Source organism: Staurois parvus, unplaced genomic scaffold, assembly GCF_062004578.1.
Source record: "Staurois parvus isolate SC_StPar_1 unplaced genomic scaffold, SC_StPar_1.0 ptg000086l, whole genome shotgun sequence".
Taxonomy (NCBI): domain Eukaryota; kingdom Metazoa; phylum Chordata; class Amphibia; order Anura; family Ranidae; genus Staurois; species Staurois parvus.
In genome coordinates, this window is record NW_028317882.1 from 8,300,630 (window position 1) to 8,323,359 (window position 22,730).

A 22,730-nucleotide genomic window follows, 5' to 3' on the forward strand; every position below is an offset into this window, starting at 1 on the left:
GCAGAGGTATCCACTTTAATGTATACATATCAAGATAATGCCATTAACAATATTACCTGTCATGAATGCATACCCATAAAGCAATCTGGGTCAGAGGGCCTATAATTCTGGGTCTATAATTTTCTTACAGACTAATTAATACACACTGATTTGGGTTATTTTCACCAAAGAAATGTAGCAGAATACATTTTGGCCTAAATTTATGAAGAAATTATTTATTTGTAAAATTTTATAACAGAAACATAGAAAAACTTTTTTTTTTACAGTAGTGAGTAATGGTAATTCAATGAAGATAACAGTCTATGGTAAATGCTCAAAGATCTCTTGGTACTGAGATGTAAAGGTGTCTGCATGCAGAGTCTTTAGTGATGTCAAAAAGAGGTTGAGCATCCGTCCGGTCACCAATCCCATGGATAGCACAGCCTCCTCTTGCACAGGCACTTTGCACTTTTCTGCGAAGAGCCGATTTAACGCCTGGCAGCTTGTCAGCAATGACTGGCTGAAGACTGGATCGTGACAGTCCCAATGCAAAGAAGCTGATGCAATCCCAGCGTCACCTTTGTGCTGAACTGGTATGCAGATTCCCATAGTAGTAGCCAGCAATCTGTCTCTGGAAGAAAATGACTGTCCCCCTGTGTTCAGCTCTGAATCCTGCACCCCAGAACGCAAGCCATTTCCTTGCTGTAGAATATATCTACTCTCCCAACCACCTCCTGGTTCCCCAGCTCTCTGGTTTGTAATTCAATCAGCACTCAGAAATAGAGTATGAATTGGCGATAGGACTACAGGTCTCAGCATCTTCTGCTGTCATAAGAACTAGATGCACTCTGCTAACAGGTAGTGATGTAGCAGTCCAAGTACTGGGCACTAGTGGGAAAACAGGATTAACTATAGTCTCATCTGTAAATGTCCCTGAATGGCATAATGATATAGCCAGCACCTAGCTACATTCTTCCCCCACTTTAAATCTTTGGTCCCCAAAGAGGTAGTGGGAACCCACTGTAATACTAATTATATAATATTAAATACTTTTGAGCATTAACTGTAATCGAGAAATCAACCGTAGCTCATATTCACAAGTAATATACAAACATTAGAGTTAGGCCCCTTTCACATGGGCATTCCGTTTGTCTGTTTTTCATCCATCCATTAATGGATGAAAAACAGACATCGATAATTCTCTATGGAAAATGGATGTAAATGATCATCCGTTTGCATCCACATCCATCAACATTCATTTTATGGAACGGATTAAAGCCCTATTGTTTTGTTAAAAAAAGCCGAACGGACAAAAAAATGGGTATAAATGGACAATGGTCCTTTTTTGCAGCTGTGTTTACATTGGTCGTGGATGTAAAAAAAATTATGTAACAAGTAATGAAAGACTGATCTGTTTTTTTATTTTTTTTTTATTTTTTTAACTGTGACTGAATTGATGATAAAAAAAAAAAATGGAGCACCCGTGTGAGAGGGCCTCAATATGTAACCATTTGCATAACTCATCAGTTAGAGTGAGATTACTTTGTTGACAAGCCAGTATGATGGCAGGCGAGCATAGGTTCATCAGAGTTTTTTCCCAGTGTATCATATGTCAGTCTCTTGGCTGGGTTACTGTTCTATCGTAGTCTGGAATTTATAGTCTTCAGGCGTGGGTTCAGTTGATCCATGGAGGTTCCAAAAGTTAGGTTGACCGACAGTCATGCTTCTCTCCCAAACATTAATCTGTAGGGGGAATACCCCATGGCCTCATTAGAGTGCATATTCAACAGAGTGCCGTTGAACCATTCAACTTCATCTCTATTCAGGAGAAACGTCTCCCATATTTATGTAACCCTGATGTGTTTCAACTCATACTTTGAATCTTCTTCAGGGAAAACAAGAAAATACAGCAGAAGCTTCTATAAAGAAAAATAATGTTGATGTATATGAACATATAAATACATTTATCTTCGCATAATAATTCATTTATATCAGATATGCAATATGGACTTGCATAACAATTTGTCATTTAAAAACAATTCCTTTGAAGACAATACTCTGGAAAATTATTTGAATGCACTATAAGCATGAGTGACAGTAGCACTCTACTTCTGCCCTCAAAACAGCAAGTAGAAGTGATCTCTAACCAATACCTTGTTCTAATTTCCCATGTTCATCATGAAGAGCAATTAGTACAGCTTGTCTGTTACTCTGGAAGGATACAACTTCCACTTTTTTTCCCCAAATCATCTGAAGGACACCTCCGATAGATGATGCTCTCTCATATCTGCAGCTGGCCCCATTCTTTGTAGACTAACTTGGTGTTCTTGTTTGGTCAGAGCTTTCAAGGCTAAACTGCAGAGCGGTTCCTCACTCTGATCTACCTTCAAGTCTCTTTTTGACAACTGTGGGAGTCCCTCACTTCTCACTTGAGACAGGTCCCAGTAGCACTTGGGCACTCCCACTGGGGTGACTTCAATGGCCTCAGCTCCAACAGCTCTGTTGTGCTGATGATCAATGCCTTGGCACAAAGCCAGGACTCCCTCAGACATCACATGAGTCCAGATCTCTGAACCTGTGTCCAGATTAGGTAGTCTTTGGGATAAAGCATCAGCATCTCCCTACTTACAGTCGATATTTCAAGCTAAATTGAAATCTCGTCAAGGCAGCTGGCCAAATATGTTCAGTAGCGTCTAGCTTGGCTGTTGTCAGAAGATAAGTTAGGGGATTATTGTCTGTCTTGACTTCAAAGGAGACCACATATAGATAATCCTTCAGTTTGTAGACAATGGCCCGCAGCAAAGAACTCAAACTTATAAATTGGATAGCTTTTTTCAGATGAAATGAGACATCAGCTTACGTAAGCTATGGGACGTAACCAGGGCCGTGGATAAGGGGGTACCACCAGTCCTCCTGTACGGGGCCTAGGCCAGCAGAAGAGCTCAGGCAGCTGAGTGAATCAGATGTGGGCAGAGAGGGTGATCAGTGTGGTGGAGGGGGCAATTACTGTAACTGCCCCCCCCAATTACTGTAACTGCCCCCTATTGCACCCGTCACCTTTCTGTCCACCATGCATTTCCCCCCCGCTGCCCAGACCCCCCTGTGTGCCCCCACCCTCACAGTGCTGCCGGCTTCCCTCCTCTCCTTTCTCCTTTCCAATGGCAGCTGCAAGCACATGATAAGATCCTTTAGGATGGTGAGTGGGGGAAGGGTCCAGGAAATATGCCATGTTTTCCAGCCCCTTCCTTTCCTGAATGAACACAATGAGTGATCAGTACCGATCACTCACTGTTCATTCATAACTGAAGCATAGTAAACTGATTTTTTTGGGAGGGGGGCATTGTCAGGTTGGCTGTATGGTGCCCCCCAGTTTCTAACAGCAGCCCTGGATGTAAACTCATATACAGGCAAGCTCAAGAATGAGCAAGCTCAGAGTGGGATTTACAGAAAGTTATATAGGACCTGAAGCACCTGTGACCAATTAACCCCTCCCCTTAATCAGCAGACTGAAGGAAGGAAAGGAAAGGAAAAAAACAGCTATTTAAAAAGTGACATAAAAAGTAAAGGCTGCTAACAAGACCCCAAAGAAGAAAATAAAACAACCACAAGCACCAGCAATCACCAGCAGACAAAAGGAAAACTGTTTTTCACTCTCCACTCAAATTTCCCACTTTTTTATCTTTCAGACAGCAAAATGTGCCAGATGTTTTCAAGTTTTAGTTTTCAAGCACTGCAGTTCTAATGTCAACTTTTTTAGGAGTTTATATGTCAATCTTTCTGTAAACTCATATATTTGTATTGTTTTATAAGTGTTATAGCGCATTCTTTGTGTTTGTTATCTTGTTTCAACCTGGTTATGAAACTATGACAGTTAATGATTATTTGTGATTGATGTTATCAGCATGGCGAAACAAGATTCAATAGAGCCAAATTAATGAATGTTGGCTTTTCAGAAGCAATAAAGGAATATGATTATAATTGCTTCATATTCAGTGACGTTGACATCATTCCAATGGATCGGAGGAATCTTTACAGGTGCTCTGAAAACCCCAGACATTTAGCACATGCTTTGGACAAGTTTAATTTCAGGTAATTACTTTAAATTCAGTCTTTTTATCTGAATGAAAAACAAATGATAATTATTTATTTTAGCTCTTTCACCTTGCTAGTATGTTTTCTAGTAATATTTTCTAGCAGATTGCCTGTAATCTAAATAAAACATTGATAAACGGTTACAGTAGCTTACTGTCTTATCACTATATAAATGTTATCAGGAAATAACAAAGAATTATGTAGTAAACCTGTTCTTTCACCATGAAGGGCCAACCCTACTCAGCAGCATATACTTACCTTCCTTTCGTTTCCCCACCATACTGTTCAGCTGCCTGGAGTGAAAAAAAGTCTCTGTAAATTTTGTATAAGCAACAAGTCCTAGATTACACAGGTCTGTGGACTCCCCATGTGACAATAGAGATTTGCCCAGCATTGTCACGTGAGTTCTCCATACCTGGAAATACTGGGCATTTCCTTTGGCTTCCAGTGTTTAAGGGAAAAGCTGTGGAGTGATGAAAAGGTGAGTAATAAGGAAAGTACACCAACGAAAATTGATTATTTCAAAAAGGTATAACTGGCCAAAAATAGATCTTTAACCACTTGCCGTCTGTATATAAACGGCCGGACAGTGGCAGTCCAGGGGCGGGTTGCAGTTTATAAACGGCGCCCGCCATTTTGGACTGTGCGTGCTCCCTGGGAGCGCGCAGCACCGCAATCCAGTGCCTGCTGTTTCCTCTGGACACAGTGGAACACTGATCGTCGTACAGGGACCTCTCTGCAAGGTCCTGTTCATGTGATCACTGATTGGCCAATCAGTGATCACATGCAGAGTAGTAAGTAAGATGTCATTTCTGACATCATTGTTTACTACGTGTGAAATCCGTGAATGATCACAGAGGTCACATGGAACAAGGCTATTCACAACAGCCTTGTACCATGTGACAAGCTGTGACCAATCACAGCTCACACAGTAGTTCTCAATGGCTGCAAGAATGCAGCCAGAAAGAAGGAGAAATGATCGCTTTTACAGTCTTTATGGGTGTAAAAGCAATCAGTGTAAAAAAAAAAAAATCATCACCCCCCACAAGTAGTACAGTGTCACCATTGGTGACACTGTACTGCTAGGGTGATGGTATGTAGAAAAAAAAACAAAACATAAATAATTATATAAAAAATTTAAAAAAATTTAAACTAATTTGGGTTATTTTTATTTACTAAAAAGATAACTGAATAAATTTTGTCCAAGATTTATGATGAAATATTGTTTATTTGCAAAATTTTATAAGAAAAACACTTTTTTTCAAAATTTTTTCATTTATATAGCAAAAAAAATCCCAGTGCTGAATAAATACCACCAAAATAAAGCTTTATCTGTCTCAAAAAATTAATATAGGTACAGTGTTGCATGACGGCGCAATTGTCATTCAAAGTGTGATAGCGCTGAAAGCTGAAAATTGGCCTGGACAGGAAGCGGGTAAAAGTGTCCAGACCTGAAGTGGTTAAAACACTGCCTACAGAGCAAAAACATTAATAGATGTAATGGGATACTTTGGAAGATGTCAGCAAGTCCTTGGCCTCAAAACCTGGAAATGTTCCATTAAGCAAAAAGGACTTATTGTAGGCATTCTGCATGACCAGTGTCTGGCTTTGAAAACTCCTCCATGCAAATTCCTTGAGTTTAAGGATTTTATGGGTATCTCTGCTTGGAGTGTGCATGAAAATCATGGCTATAACTAGGTCAATCCATGACCCTCCATTTCTTCTTTTTGAGCCATTATCTGGTGGATTTACAAGTTTGCTTCAGATTATCATGTTCAACCTAAATAGCAACCTAAATAGCAACCTCAGATTCTCATCAAGCACACTTTGAAAACATGCAGAATCCATAGCTGATTCAAAGACTGCAACGACCAACTGCTGGTGAGCGTTGTGCAAAATTCACACAAATACCATATCACAAACACTATATAAAATAAGTTTCTAAATCCACATATGTTGTTTCTATCCTTTTAGCCCATATAAAGGAAGTGCAGCTGAGCCTCCAAAACTTGGGTTTTTTGTGCAGTTTTAACAGTGAAATAAACTCATATTTGGAATTTAATATCATGGTGTGGCCCCTCATTCCTAGGTCTCAAAGACCTAATTCCATTCCAAGCCCCAAGGTGACTGTGGTGTGGAGGAGCTGTCAGAAAGAAAAAAAACTTTTGTAAAAAAATGTGTTTTTCTTTGTTTCTGTTATGAAATTTTGCAAATAAATAACCTTTCTTCATAAATTTAGGTTAAATGTATTCTGCTACATTTCTTTGGTGAAAATACCTCAAATTAGTGTATATTATTTAGTCTGTAGGAAAGTTTGAATCAATCAATCCTGATGTAGTAACAGACAAATAACTCCCAAATGACCAATATTTGGAAAATAGACAGTCCAAGGTATTCAGTAAGAGGTATGGCAAGTTTTTTATAATTGCAATTTTTTGTTACAATTTTTTGGAAAATGAAGAAATTAAAAAAAATAAAATCACTTTTTTTTTTTTTACATATTGTCACCAGTCCAGTACAGCATTGTCATATAACTGGTGTGGTGATCAGAGGCACTGATTGGTGACTGTATTTAAATTTTTTCTTTTTTATAAAATGTTTGTCTTTTCTTTTACTATTTTGCAACACATTGTGACCAGAGCAATACAACATTACCATAGTAACATTGTACTACTGTGGGCAAGTGATCAGGATTTTTTTTTACACATTATGATTGCTAATACCAATTTATTTCATTGATATTCGCAACCATTTTTTTTTAATTAAACTGATTCATTCAGTCTTTTGTTGTGATTAGCTGTGATTGGGCAAAGCTCATCACATGATACAGATGGGCTGTGATTGGCCCTGTCTGTACCATGTGACCACTGTGACCAATCACAGCTAACAACACAAATGTATACAATGGATGGCATGAAAGGAAACCATCCATTGTATACAGTAGTCATGTGATCTGCTGTAATTGGTCACAGTGGTCACATGACACTGGCAGCAGGCCGGTGTAGTGATCAATCATCGGCTGTATCCCTTGTCCCGGTGTGAGCGGCACCTTCTGATAGGTCGTCATATGACATCCACTCAGAAGGAGGAGTGTCCCACCTGGCTGTCAATCTGCTATAGGTTGGGCAGGAAGGTGTCAAGGAGTCTTCCAGGGATCCAGTGCCATTTATCCACAATCCTAGCCAGATGTAAACAAAGCAGCCAGGCTTGTCAGAGAGCCATCTAGATACATTCTGTCAAAGTCCAGTGACAGAAATAGGATTATTGCTGAGTAGCAACAAACGTTTGGATCTATATACAACCTTAACACTTTGTGCAAGCCAGACTGACCATTCGAGCACTCGGGCACTGCCCGAGGGCCCGGAGTCAGAAGGAGGCCCCATAAAATGCCCCTGGTACCTGTTTTTTAGGCTTTTTTGAGTGTGGGCAAGGACACAGGGGCCCCATGATCCCCTATTGCCCGGGACCCCATGAGTTGTCAGTCCGCCCCTGGTGCAAGCCCAGCATATAATATCATGAGAAAAGTTTAAAATAGGATTTATAGTAAAGATATGCTCTGTACATGATGTTAGACTGCAGCTGTCACTTAAAAGAACTATTTTTATTTTTTAATTAAAGTGGTTGTAAACCTCAGACACAAAATATGAACAAAGCATATCCCTCTATAGTGTATACTTGTCAATTAGGAGTACTAAATGTCAGTTCTGTCTGCTGCTTTGTTCCTCTATTATCGTCATGAATCACTTCTGACAAGTTATGCTGATGCCAAGAGAAAAAAGATGACAGGGGAGGGTTCTCCAGCACACAGACTGTGATTGACCACCTCAACTCTGTTCTTGTGTGTTGTGTGAACTGGGGTGTGTCTCTTCCCTCCAATCAGCTCTCAGAGCTCTCCTCACTGAGCTCTGCAGTGTGTACTTTTCAATTTCTCCACTACCTGTTTTCTGAAGGCTCAGACAAACTTTATAAATTTTGTACTTTGAACAAATGTTGAGAAGAGAAGACTGCAGATAAACAGGCACAACTTATGTAGGAGGATTTGTATAATCTCTGTGTACCACCTGAGGCTAGTCACTTCACTGGGTGTACGTAAGGGTTTACAACCACTTTAAGTTTTCTGATTCTCACCATGTCAGATTACTTGGAGTCTCTCGTGTCATTCAGAGACAAATTTAGGAATTCTGACTGTGACTGTTTGAAGGGTGATTGCTGCTAAAATGTAAATAGCATGTCCTGATCCAAAGATTCGGCAGATCAGTTGCAAATAAAATCTCCAATAAATGGATGGTGCACAGGAAAGAGAATATACAGTATCAGGGGAGGACTGACCATTTGGAAACTCGGGAACTGCCCGAGGGCCCGGGGTCAGTAGGGGGCCCCATGAGATGCCCCTGGTACCTTTTTCATAGGCTTTTTTGAGTTTGGGCAAGGACACAGGAGCCCCATGATCCCCTATTGCCCGGGGGCCCCATGAGTTGTCAGTCCGCCCCTGTACAGTACTTTAGTAGAGTGCAGCTTTTTGGGGGTTTTGGGCTTAGAATTATTATTTATAGAAATATCCTACCTGGGCATAGAATAACTTGTAAATGTGGATCTTTTGGCCTTTTGGGAAATCTGTGTAGTTCTAATTAGGATGAAAATGTATAATTAGCCATTTTTTTTCATCTAAATTATCTTCATATCTTGTACTATATTGTTACTTAGTTAGGGCAAGCAAACATACTTTCCTAGACCAATGGTATGAAGTACAGCAGTTTTGTGGTATGCAATGTATAACTAAGCTTTGCACTCCTTGTCTGTGAAGTGTTTTTCTGCATTTAATTTGTTGTGTGCACAGAAAATAAGTGACTTATGAAAATGTAGATAATGCATTGCAAATGTAAAACAGTAATGTACTTATATAATGTATTTTTTTTTTTTTTTACAGTTTACCTTATTTGACGCTGTTTGGAGGTGTTGTGACCTTTACAAAGGAGCAGTTCTTGAAAGTAAATGGCTTTTCAAACATGTTCTGGGGCTGGGGAGGAGAAGATGATGAACTGTATGAAAGGTTTGCAATTTAATATTACTGCAATAGTATGCATCTTCTTTACTATGTAATATACTAAACACATATAAACATTTAAAGTGGTTGTAAAGGTACAACATTTTTTTGTAAATAATAAACATGTCAGACTTACCTGCTCTGTTCAATGGTTTTGCAAAAAGCAGCCCTGACTCTCCTCTTCTGGGGTCACTCAGCAGCATTCCTGGCCCCTCCTCCCTTCCAAGTGCCTTTTGACACACACAGCACAGCATGGCTCGGCCCAGCCCCCTACACCCTCCTCACTGGATTTGATTGACAGCAGCAGGAACCAATGGCTACCACTGCTAACTCCATGTCCAGTGAGGAGAGTGAAAGAGCAGTGCTGCTCTTGGGCACAGCACTGGATCAAGATCGGCCTCGGGTAAGTAATTAGGGGGGCTGGGGGAGCTGATCACAGAAGATTTTTTACCATAAGGCAGAGAATGCATTAAGGTAAAAACCTTTCTGCTGTTACAACCACTTTAGGTATAACATCTTCATCTGCATCTCTGTTATCTTGGAACAACAGCTACTCACTCGGAAAATCCAATAAAGATTTCCCCCCCAAAGCTTACATTTACCTCCTATCCATTCACCAGTAAGAAAAAAATCATCCCATGCCACCATGTGTCCCTTGCAGGTGCCTCTTCCGCTAGTGGAGGCCAATGTTCCAGCACTGCAGTCTAGGCCCACCGGTCTTGTCTAACACCCCTCATATCACCAGCAAGCTACTGCTAGAGCCTTCACAACTGACTGACGATGGGAAGTGTCCATGTTGCTGCCTGGTGATGCGGACACTTCACATTAGCACAGTTACTAGTAACGTTTATTGTGAGTATGCAATCAGTAAATAAAAATGTTTCTTCAGCTTATAAATCCCTATTAGAAGCAGCAAAGCACTTCCATTTGACTGTGCCAGTAGGCACCCTTCCTTTTTTTTACCCCTCACAGAACTCTGATATCATCAAAAGAATATTCCACCCACTCCTAGTCCTAAATAGTGTATTGCACTCAAGGTATTCTCAGAGTGTTGGGTGTAAGAACAGGAGGAACTGCTTCATGATACTTCCACCATTATAGTAACTGTCTCCACCTCATATCACTGTGCAATGGAAGAAAAAGTGGTGAAAGTGCAGCTGATACATGCTATCTGCAAATGCTATATAACTTACAACTAACATGTCTCACACTGTTTGATGGATAAGGTTGACTAAGCCCTGGTTTCTCACTGGATCAAACTTTGAAATCGTGTGATTTCACGATTTCAAAGTTGGATGGCAGTGAGACTTCAGGTACAACTTTTTAGATATCTGTGCAAGTCCATGCCTAGAAGTCTATGCAAGTCGCACCACAAATCGGCAAAAGTAGTGCAGGAACTACTTTTCTAATTAGTGTGACTCCGAAGTCAGTGTGAGCCAGGGCTAATTCGACTTTAAGCTGAAGCCTTAACTGACATTTTGCATTTTTTTCATGAAGGGTGGTTGCTGCTAGAATGAAAATAGAACGTCCTGATCCAAAGATTTCAAGAGCAAAAGCAATTCTTCATGTAAGAGATTCAGGCAACGAGCAGAACCCAAAAAGGTATGTAAGAAAATGGCCTGAAAATGTATTTAAATCTTATATTTGTGTGACAGTTGGAAAGTATTCATTAATAATGGCTCAAGGCACATATAGAAACTCAACAGTATGAAAAACAGTTCAAAGTTATCAGTGATTTTAAAAAATAAGTTGACCCTAGCTGAAGTACCACATTACCCTTCAATGCTGTATGGATGTAGCCCTCTACACTGAGCTGACTGGATGGAAGAGAGAGGACATCTGCTGAAGGTGAGGGGTTAAAGAAACAAAGGTGGAGAGCCTTGCAGTGTGTTCCAGGGTGGTTGCTTGACCCACACCTAAGAAAGTAGTTTCTACATCTGTACACAGCTATACCTATAAAGAAGCACAGTGGCTAAATGGTTAGCACTCTTGTCTGGCAGTACTAAGCAGTACTAGGGCAGTACTAGGGTCGCTGGTTTGTATCCCAGCCAATCATAAATATAAAATAATGTATCTGCAAACAGACATTATCCATTTCTCTAGGCATAGAATAAAGTCTTGTGGTTACACAGATGTCATGATGCCAGTCATTCATGTGGATTTCTCCTTATTGTTTAGCCACTTCCCGACTGCCCTATAGCAGAACTACTGCTACAGGGCGGTAGGACTGTGCAAAATCGTGTGTGTGTGTGTGTGTGTATGTATATATGTATGTGTATATATTTATATATATATATATATGTATGTGTATATGTATATATATATATATGGTTTTTCATTTCCAGTAGGGGAACGCACGTACCGCCCTACCCGTGCCGCCATTGGCGGCTACAGATGTCGATCACTGGGTTGGAAATTCCCTGCTGGCACCTTGGCACCTGGTGATCACCGAGTATCACTGACAGGGGAGATACCTGTGTGTAAACACAGGTCTCTCTCCTGCCAGCAGTAACATGCTGCAACAGCAGAGAAATACACAGCAGCATGTCTCCCTAGTAAAACACAAACGGCACAGAAAGTAAAACAGCACACAACTCACAGTTAATCCTTTGATTGCCCCAGATGTTAACCCCTTCCTGCCCAGTGTGCTTTTTATTAGCATTGATCTCTGGATCTCATTGGGATGTCAGTGGCAGTTAGTCACTTCCCTCCCAGTGTCAGAATGCCTACCACAGTCCCGCAGTCCCACTAAAAGTCACTGATCGCCGCCATTAAAAAAATTCCAGTATATATACCTTCATTTGTAAACGCTATAACTTTCACACAAACCAATTAATTTACACGTACTGGGAGGTTTTTTTTTAGCAAAGACATGTAGCAAAATACATTTTGGCCTAAATTTATGAAGAAACTTAATTTTTTTTTAAATTTAGCTGGATATGTTTTATAGCAAAAAGTCAAAAATGTTGTTTTTCTTTCAAAATTGTCGGTCTTTTTTTTATTTATAGCGCAAAAAAAAATTTAAAACGCACAGGTGATCAAATATCACAAAAAGAAAGCTCTATTTGTGAGGAAAAAAAGGACATACATTTAATTTATGAACAATGTTGCATGACTGTCAGTTAAAGTAACGCAGTGCCGTATCACAAAAAAATGGCCTGGTCAGGAAGGGGCGGTAAATCCTCTGGAGGGCAAGTGGCTAAATGACTACCATTTCACTCTCTCTCCATCCTTCTTACCTAATCACCTTATCACTCTGCACATGGACCTTAATGTTGATAGGACTTGTCCCACTGAGAGTCCACTTGATTCATCCCTTCAGTCTTGTGTGGTTGTGATTATTCACCACGAATCATAGATTGTATTGCTGATTGTGTTGGGTGGATTGGTTGGTACAGTATGTGTCAGCAAGTTGTCAGCTATTTAGTAGCTGTTTGGTGTCTTCCACTGACTTTCAGCTTTTTTCATATGTTTCTGACAAGAGAAAGTTTGTTGTATAGAAAAGAGATACAATCTTGCTGTATAGAAATGAGATTAGAAGGCAGGATGTTTGATTTCTCATCACAGAAGTGACTTCTACTTGTATGATTTTCTTCTCTTTTGCCTTTTCAACCAGTGTACCGCTGATAAGATTAGCTGGAATGCGAATGCACAGAGATGGACTGAGTACACTGAACTACACAATCATCAGTATTACAAAGCACAGACTTTATACTAAAGCAACGGTTGATATTGGTCTGCCAGAGGAATCCTTCAACTAGAAGAACATAATCTTTACAGTAAATACTAAATATTCATAACATGCATAGAAAATTAAAAACTAGTGAACAGTACACCTAATGAAAATATGCACTGAGTATCTTATAGAAACATGTCATAGACATGCAGGCAGCTAACTTTTTTCAGAAAGAAAATCAGGAATAGAGGCCTCAGTATTTTTCTCACTTCCGTTATGTATCAGCTGAGACAAAAATCACTATTTGCATACAGTGTGTTTCTTGGGTTCTGGGGCTCCTGCAGTAGTGTGGAGCTTCATTTACATAAACTACATCTGGACATAAATGGATCTTTTTTTTTTTGCTCACACAGCAGGCTGAAAAAAAACAAACCAAACAGATTTTGACACGAATGGTGAATGAAGGAATCCTCTTTGTGTGCTTTTGTATTCTGACAGCAGGGACCAATTGGCTGCATGCATGCACTGATTAAATGAAACATTTTCAACATTCCCATTTGAGAGAAGCTGATCATTAAATTGACTTCTCTTAAGTGGGAACAGCCATAGATCGATCGAAATTTGGCCAGTCCTTGCTGATGTGGCCAGTTTTCGATCCATCTGTGGCTAGCCTAATTGATGTATAGACACCTATTGGTGCTTGCTACTAGATTGTTATGCTTACTTTCCTGGTAATCTTTCAAACAGACTATTTATAATGCAATATATAAAGAAATTGTGTACTATGTGCTAAACTAAAACTCTATGACTTGTGAAATGCAGATGAACAATATAGCGCTGGTATGATTTGTTAATACAAATGGACCCCTATGGTAAAGCAGACAGTTCTGATATTTAAAGAATATGGAAACCCAACATTTCATATTTCTGTTATGTCTCTGCTGTACCATGTAGTTGTATGAAAAAGTATCCTGTTCTTTTTGTGTTGCTTCCTTTGTGTGAAATCCATGGTGTTCCTGCCAGACCCTCTGTGGTTCTATTAAAAACTGACCACACTAAGCATGAGAGCACAGCGTGGGCAGTTATTTAGGGGGGGAGGGTATTTATGATGTTTTTATATACATAAACAAATATTTTGCATTTCATTTTTATTTTAAACTGAATGGGTTATTTTACAAGGTTAGAGTTTACATATTCTTTTTATAAAAAAGCCTGAGTCATGCTTACAAGTGACTTACTTGAATATACTGTATAGTAGAATACAAAACAAAGAAAAAAAGACAAGGAGCAAATAAACACAAACTTGCATTTGTATTAAAACATTTACAAACAAATATATGGGCAGTAAACCTTGTTATAGTTTAGAAACATCAGAGTATAAGATGTGTTAAAGGTAACCTCATAAGAACTTTGCCTTAATGGGAAAAGAATCTGTTAGACCTGGAGAAAACAAAAAATCTAAGTTTAAGTAATACATTACAGGCTATTATTGATTGCTGTTGTTGTAGTTAATAAAAAGAATGTTTAGTAGAAACTGTTCCATGAGCTGATAAATTAGGCCAATAGAACTTGTGCCACTTTTACATTTATGGCCCCTTTCACACAAATGTTCCGATCAGCAGTTTTTCACGTGGACCCTATTGGAACCTCTAAGCTCTTCTGTGGAGCTGCATGTGTAAACGGACATGTGTCCATTTACACCCGCCTACATCCAATCTGATCCGATCTGCTAAAAATAAACAGATGGGGATCTGTTCCCCTCTGTCTGGCCAGATTGAATTGGATTGGATGGCAGTCGGGTGTAAACGGACAGGCCAATGCAATCCAATCTGGAAATATGATATGGCTGTTGGAATACGTGTTTAAAAAATGTGTGATGGACTGTGGCCTGTTCTTTCTTTGTGAACTAAAATATGAAGACAGAAAAACTGGATTGTGTACTGTGTGGAACATTGTCCAAAAGATTGGGGGCATTTTCGCTTATTTTGAATCGTCACAACCTATAGAAAGGAAAGACCATAAAATATTTGGTGTGTAAGCTGAATATAGCTTAGGATGAAGGCATGACTAAGACAAAAATGGCACTAAAATGTTGGGCATTACATTGCCTTTCCAGAAACTGCTGTAATGTGACTATAAAGGGACCTGTAGAAGAGTGCATTTTAATGATCCAATAGCACAAATTATGTCAGCATATAATGAGTCTGGGTTTGGCTCAAGGGGCATTCGAGAACCCATCATGAAGTCTAAAACTTGCAAACGTAAAACCCAGCTCCATTAAAGTCTACGAGGGGCAATTCTTGAAAATCGATTCTAGGTATTTTCAGGGCTTATATACAATAGAGTATCTAGCATATCTGTCCACTGAGGATGATCATATTGTTAAAAACAATGATGATGAGAATACACCAGGTGATATTTAGTACATTATGCATAAAGCCACCTTCATGTGGTGGCTGCAATGGTATTCTTTTTAAGTTTTTCCTTCTGTTTTCACCTGATGATCTGGCCACTAACGCACATCCTCTATTAGAGTGTCCCCCACTCTGGATGAAGAAGCACTGGGGCACAGCAGACAGCAGACAGCAGCATTGTCAGTCTGTGGGAGGTGAGTGACAAATGTAGAAGCAGATTTAGATACACTAACAAATTGAAGTCAAACTGCAGCTAACACTTTATAAGCAGTTACAGCAAACACTTTTTCTCCAAAAATTTTAAAAAGGTTTTACGTGAATAAATAAAAGCTGATCATTGTAGGCACACCAGTAAGTGGTAAATGGTTTGTATCATCCCTCTAACTGTTACATTTGCAGGACAACGTGTTCTGTTGAAAAACAACAGACTTACTGGCAGGATCACCAGATGAAAATAATGGAAAGAAAACCTAAAAAAGAAAACTACTGCAGTTATCACATCTAATAATTAGCAAGCCGCAATATGATAAATGTTTGCTTTGGGTTTAATACTACTGTAGGCTGTATGGGAGAATGTGTCCGTGTACATGAGCTCTTAGTCCCAAGTGTGTTTAGGCAGCTACTGAAAAACATAAGGTATTGTGAACCATTTATAAATAGTCATATCATTTTCCATCCTGTTCTGTGAAGTTGTACTGCTGATTTTCATTTAGCGATTAATTCAGTAATGACATAGAAAGTTTAAAAAAAAAGAATGATGATACCACATAGGAAAACTGGCCACCAACAAGACAGTTATAATTAGGGATAATAGACCTAACTTATCTACAGGGATGCCATGAAAGTGAGTGACGTAATATGATGTGGTTTAGGTGCACATTGTTCTTGCACCCATTTTTTTACTTTCAAATGATACAAAAAAAAAATATAGTTCTTTCACAAACTATCAGCAGCTGCCAGTATGTTAATCACCTCAATCTCAAAATTAAAATATTAATAAAAAAAAAATAAGAGAAAAAAACAGTTTAATAAAAAAAAATTTAGCTAAGGTGTTGACAAATAAACAGCTATCTATTAATTGTGGACAGATAAGAAGGATATTTGGTGTAAGATTTGTACACTGGAAGGATACATAGGGAAATTGTATCCCAGGATTGCAATTCAAAGAACTCTACTATAGTTTGTAAGGCCCCTTTCACCCAGGTGGACTGATCGGGCCCGCCTGTCCGCTTTTCAGGCAGACCTGATCGGGCCATCCATTGTCCTCTATGGAGAGGCAAATGTAAACAGGCATGTGTCTGTTTACACCCACCTGCATCTGATTCAATCCGCAAAAACAGATGGATGGGGGATCTGTTCCCCATCTGTCTAGCGGATCAGATCGGATGACAGTTGGATGTAAACGGACAGGCAGTCCATTTACATCTGACCACCCATAGAGGACAGTGGGCTGTGTTCATGTCAGCTCTACATAAGGGGAGTGGACATAAACTTGTCATCCGCTTCCTCAATAGGGATCAGCAGACAGATTCCCCACTGAGCAGGCGGATCTGCTTGGTGGAGTCCACCTGTGTGTAAGGGGCCTTAAAGTAAATGCAAATTCAACCATTAAACTGTCATATAAGCATTAGAAGCTGGTATTATGGATTAAAAGTCCTTGTTTTAGCACCTCGTGTGATGAGGTGACAATGCTCTTCCCCTGTCTGCCATGATTTCCTTCCTGCAAATCACCCTGTCACATGCCTTCCCAGTTAAAAATAAGCTTCTCCACTGATGACATTGCCCAAGAATAATGCACTCTTTTTGAATAAAAAGGCATTTAAATAAAAACTTAGTGTCATATCCACCATTTTCTGGCTGGTACAGCTCGGCAACACATCTAACCAAGCCAATCTGTGCTCAGTGAAATGGTGTGAGGGGCAGGGGAGACCCCATTGTCTCCAGAAAGAGTATCTGTCGCCTGCCCGTTGCTATGGCATGGGGGTTTATTAACCCTTTGTGATAGCAATCAAGTAAAAACAAATAAAAGAAAAAAGTTTTTTAAATATAATAATAATAAAATGTATTTTTTAAAAATTGTTGTAACGCCCCCCCATGCCTCACACACATGCGCAAACACACGCCCAGGGTGCGCCCACGTATGTAAACCGCAGTCACATCACACATGTGACATATTGTCGCGAACATCAGAATGAAAGCAATAATTCTAGCACAAGAGCTCCTCTGAACTGATGCGCTGTAGGGGCTTTTAAAGCGTCACTTATGGAGATTTTTGGGTACTGTAGTTTTTTTTATGATACTGCACGGCATGTTTGGTATCTATTTATTCGATACAACCTTATCTTTTATATTTTAACAAAAAAATGGGCATTATATTGTATGTTTGCACTAAAATTCATGTTAATATATTTTTCCTGAAAATATGCATTTAATAAACAGTTGCGCAAATAACATGTGACATAGAAATTTGCAGCTTTCCTCTTTTTGTTCTACAGGGCCTCTGCTTTCAGAAAATATATATTCTGGGGGTTTAAGTAATTTTATTGACAAAAATGAAGATTGTTAAATGTGCGCAAAACATGTGTGAGAAAAAAGTTGCTCTAGATCCGAACTAGTTAAAGGTTTAACTTTGCAAGGCATGCACTTCCTTGTTTTTCCCTTGTTTGTCTTTTGAAACAAAATAAATCCATGCAGGCGGTTAGCAATGAAGTGCATGAAAAACAATAAATTGCACTCACAAAAAAATGACAGGCATTCTTGTTATGACAGTAAACAGTGTTTACATTTACATTTGAGAGCCCTCCACTTCCTTTTACATCAGAAGAAGAGGATGATCTTTTGATCAAAAGATTTAAGGAATGAAAAGTGGGCAGCATCAGAATTGATTAATTTAAAGTGGGATCATTTTTTTTATCCCTTTCATCCCCTCCTCCTCTTGTACAGCTTATCTCCATCCTGTCTCTGTAGTGCCTGCATATTAATGCCTTCATTAACCTTCTCATCTCCACCTTCCCAATGTATGTGACCTGTACATCAACCTGTGCAGCTTCTCCTCCTTCTGTGAATGACCTGTACATTAATCATGCAATATACCTAGTCAGTGGCGAAGCTAGACATTCTTTCACCTGGAGCAAAGTCTCAATTCGGCACCCCCACCCGAGAGTGAAGTTCTCCATCCACACATCCCCAGCCCCTTGCCCAGAGAGAGAAGTTCAAGTGTAACAAATAAATAAGCCATAGGATAATATATTATTTCAAAGTTTTGGCAGTAGTGACTAGCTGCACATGTAGTGTGAAGGCCTACACAAACACCATGTAGGTTTGAATGAGGCGATTTCAAGCCTCACTTCCATAGCGGATTAGGAAGGGCACCTCCAGTAGAGAAGAAGTGAGCCAAGATGTGGGTCTTTAATAAGGCTCACTTCTGTGTGCTCTTCTTTCTTCCTGGCAGTGCCCATCCTAATCTGCCACGGAGATGAGGCTTGAAATCTCCTCATTCTACAGTCGTGACTGGCTTACTAAAGGCCTGCCCTGCATCTGGGTTAGCAGTGAGGATTGGATGAAGCTCCAGCTCCGGTGAGTATTAAGAGGGGAACCGCTGGGAAAGAAGAAATGAATTATTAAAAACCCGCTTCTGGGCTCCTTTCTTTTGTAGAGGTGGCTCCCCTCCTAATTCACCACAGAGGTGAGGCTTGAAATTCCCTTATAAAGTGCTGATAGCTTCTTCTAGCACAGAGGATAGGTCTGCCACATTTTCTTGAAGGCAAACCCAAACAATTTAGCGGTGCATGGCAATTTTTTGTAGTAGTACTCACTCAGTGGGATGTTTGCCACGAAGCAAACAAGGCGTTTGCCTTTGGCAGCATTTTTTTGAGGGGGTCACCCCCCACCACAAGAAGAAGGGATGATGGTTGTCCTGCACCAGTTCCTGTGTGGTATCATGTCGAGGAGCGAACTCCAGGCAGGGTGTGACAGTGAGTTTACCTCTCTTTCTCCTTCTCTCCTGGGGGAAGGGGGCATAGTGTGGGCGAGTGAGCGAGGGGGTAAGTGGGAGGGCAGGCGGATGGTTTGGGGGTGGCTGGGTGGGCAGCAGATTTTTTTGTGTTGCCTAGGGCAGCACAAGATATAAATACGCTACTATATACACTATAGGGTTGTAAAAACCTTTGAATGCCCCAAGGGGATTAGTTGCCATGATGATCAGTGGGTGTGGTCACATCGTGTTAACAAAGGGGGGGGCTTAAAAGGGCATGGTTAAATAAAACAAGGCATTATTGTACCCATAAAATATGCTTCAATTAATAAAACAAATGTCACTGTAAATTATGAACTTAGTCTACCTTAAAAGTGGACAGGGTAAGTCAGTAGAGCAGTGGACAATATCAGTAGGGCAGTGGATGGCGTGTGGAAAGTATCGGTAGGGCAGTGGATAGCATGTGGACAGTATTGGTAGGGTAGTGGATGGCGTGTGGAAAGTATCAGTAGGGCAGTGGATAGCATGTGGACAGTATCGGTAGGGCAGTGGATGGCGTGTGGACAGTATCGGTAGGGCAGTGGATGGCGTGTGGACAGTATCGGTAGGGCAGTGGATGGCGTGTGGACAGTATTGGTAGGGCAGTGGATGGTGTGTGGACAGCGTCAGTAGGGCAGTGGATGTTGTCAGTAAAACAGTGGACAGTGTCTGTAGGGCAATGGATGAGTCAGTAGGGCAGAGCTTTGTTTCAGTCAGTAGAGCAGAATATGCTGTCAGTAGGGCAGAGAAAGGTGTCAGTAGTGAATAAATGGGAAGTTCTCTGTGCTGAGTGGCTTCCCTTTCATTCACAAACCAAAGCATAGTAAACACAATTTACAATACTTCAATGTTGATCACTCACTGTGTCCATTCATAACTGATCACTCACTGTGTTCATTCAGAAAATGAAGGGTATAGTAAATTATATATCTACTGGCCCCTCTCTCTGCTCTGCATCCTGACACATGACACATGAAGGGTGGCATTTACAACAGCCAATTGGTTGTATTTTCCTCCTGCAGTTGTTGAATGCTGGTGGGAGGGGGAGGAGGAGAAGTGTGCATTTAACAGATGTAGAAGGTAAACACAGCCCATCAGGTTTAGTAAATGCCGCCCACACCGCCCCTCCTGTCAAGGTGTGACAGTAAGGCTGCACGGGCCCCCTGAACGATTTTTCCTGTTATGACATTTTTATTTGATGTATTATAAAAGAAAATACAGGATTTTCTTTTCAAAATATTTAGTATTATTTTCTTTATGTACTAAACAACAGAAAAACGGCAGTTATTAAATACCAGCAAATGAAAGCTCTATCTGTCTCAAGGAATAATGTAACATTTATTTGGGTACAGTGCTGCATGTGAGAGTAATTGTCAGTCAAAATCACTTAGCACTGAAAAATGACCCAGTAATGAAGGGCTATATGCAGGCTGGTATGCAAGTGTTAAGAAAGCAGTGCCTACAAGCCCTAAATGCATCTGTCTCTATTCAATTTATAAGCAGCATTCCCTATCCAAGTGAAGTATATTGTCAATATGGCTACTGAGAACCTTACCTTTTTATAGTAAGGGACTGGCACATAACATAGCCCCCCCCCCCCCCCCAGTAATGACCATTTTAAGCCAACTGACCTAAATTCAGAAGCCAGAAAATGCATTATTGGTAGTTGACTGCTGTGGTAGTAAATGATAACTGTTAACATGTTGGCATGCTGTTTTTACAAGCCAAGCTGCAACAACCATTTTCACATATTACACTGTGCTTAGTAGTTTCGCCACTAGGAGGTGGGGGTGTGTTTAGTGTCCTGTTTAAAGACTAAGTGTACCTTTTACATATATTGCAAAATGCAGACAATGTGCCTCAGAAGTATAACACTGTGTCATTTGTAAAACTATTGTGTATTGCAAATGCCATACCTGTTGGCCTATTCTGTCACCCATAAAGCCTGACATTACCAATGTTTAAATTCCAACGGACTATAACAAAATGGCCACTGAGTCTTCCTTTTCGAGGAAAACTAAAGTGATAATGCCTTTCTCTGTCCTGAAAGAAGGAAGCCTGGTGGTCATTATGTTGTAGGCCAGAGTGTGAGATGGAAGGGGGCTACAGAAGTGTAAGTATCCCGATGGAAATGTGCAAGTCTTTTCTGTGAAGGTAGAGAGCGCACTGCGCATACGCAGCTTTTGAATCAGGAAGCAGGCCTGCTCTTGTGATGCTGGGATGAGTACCCAGCACCTGCAGTGTCCTAGAAATAAGCCATGATGTAGTCTTGTAAACTTTGGGTCAGGCTTCATGGGAGATAGGAAATGCCTACTGATATGGCATTTGCATTAAAATGTAACTCCACTTTTATTGAGACAGTCTCCTCAGGGTGATCAATGTACATTGCAGGGATTTTAACTAACTTTGTAGCAGATTTCTGCCTTTTTGTTGCTTTGAAGAAATAGTTGTTTGTTTCACCATGGCCTTTGCAGAGTGATTCTGAGTATGGAGGATTGGTTCATTAGAATTAGTCCGTGAGTATCTCACCAAAACTGAAATTCCTTTGCAAGAAATGCTTAAAATCTGACTTGTATCTTAGTGCGGACTTCAGGGAAAATCAGGAAGCCAATCACACAAAGAGGAAATTGCAATCCTGGGGGTGTTCTGTACACCACCTGTTGGTGTACAGAACAAGTTTTATTCTTCTAATAAGTTGAACTTTAACCATTTTTACTATTTTAAATCTTTTGTGCAAAAACTTCGATACAAATGCATGATTGTCTTTTTGTTCTTTCAGATGATTTTTGAGTCTATATATTTTTCTGTCAGCCCTGTGTTTGTATGGCTTGTATTTGAAAGTCTTGTTATTGTACAGTAATTTGTGTGCATGTGAAATGAATATCTCACATGAAGAAATGATACACTTGGTCCTATTTGCCAACTTTTATTTATATTTTTTACAGATAATTATTGTGCATTTAAATCAATATTTTATTGCACTGTAAATTATCCTATTATTTATTGTAAAATTTAATTATACAGTTTGTACAGGCAATAAACTTTAAACAGGTTGTTACAACCTCTCCGAATCCTCTTTGTCTCTGTGGTAATTTACATTTTTAACATGAGAAAGAGTTGCTTCAATTAGCTATTTAATCCCACTACTGTAAGGTTTGAGATTCTTGCAGTCCTGATTTTAGTTTACAAAACAAGTTTTATAATGAACTAGGGTCTACACCAAATGGACTAAAGATTCTCCAACTAAGCTGCAGTCATCCGATGGCAAAATTGCTTAAATTTAATTATATAAAGAATAGTGAACTCACTGTGATATTTATTCTACAATAAATATTTGTATAAAAGTGTTTGCAACAAATATCTGAATGAGTAATGTGTACAAATTATTTTTGATATCAATGAATATATGAGTAAGTAAACTAGTGAAAAAATATTCTGGGTACACAGATATGAATAAATAAAAAAACAAATAAAACCTGTGTTCATTGTGTACGTGTGCACCCTAAAATCAAT

General features: G+C 39.7%; 1 protein-coding gene across 1 annotated transcript in view; it reads left to right on the top strand.

The window, feature by feature from the left end:
• The window catches only part of LOC149468504 (beta-1,4-galactosyltransferase 1-like), a 102,537-nt gene extending 80,249 nt beyond the window's left edge, over positions 1-22,288 (top strand). The window contains exons 4-7 of the mRNA XM_089670017.1: positions 3,881-4,068; positions 8,999-9,121; positions 10,613-10,717; positions 12,732-22,288. Of these exons, the coding sequence (XP_089526143.1) occupies positions 3,881-4,068; positions 8,999-9,121; positions 10,613-10,717; positions 12,732-12,876 (561 nt within the window). The 3' untranslated portion in view covers positions 12,877-22,288. The remainder of the gene's footprint in view (positions 1-3,880; positions 4,069-8,998; positions 9,122-10,612; positions 10,718-12,731) is intronic.
• The last annotated feature ends 442 nt before the right edge of the window (positions 22,289-22,730 follow it).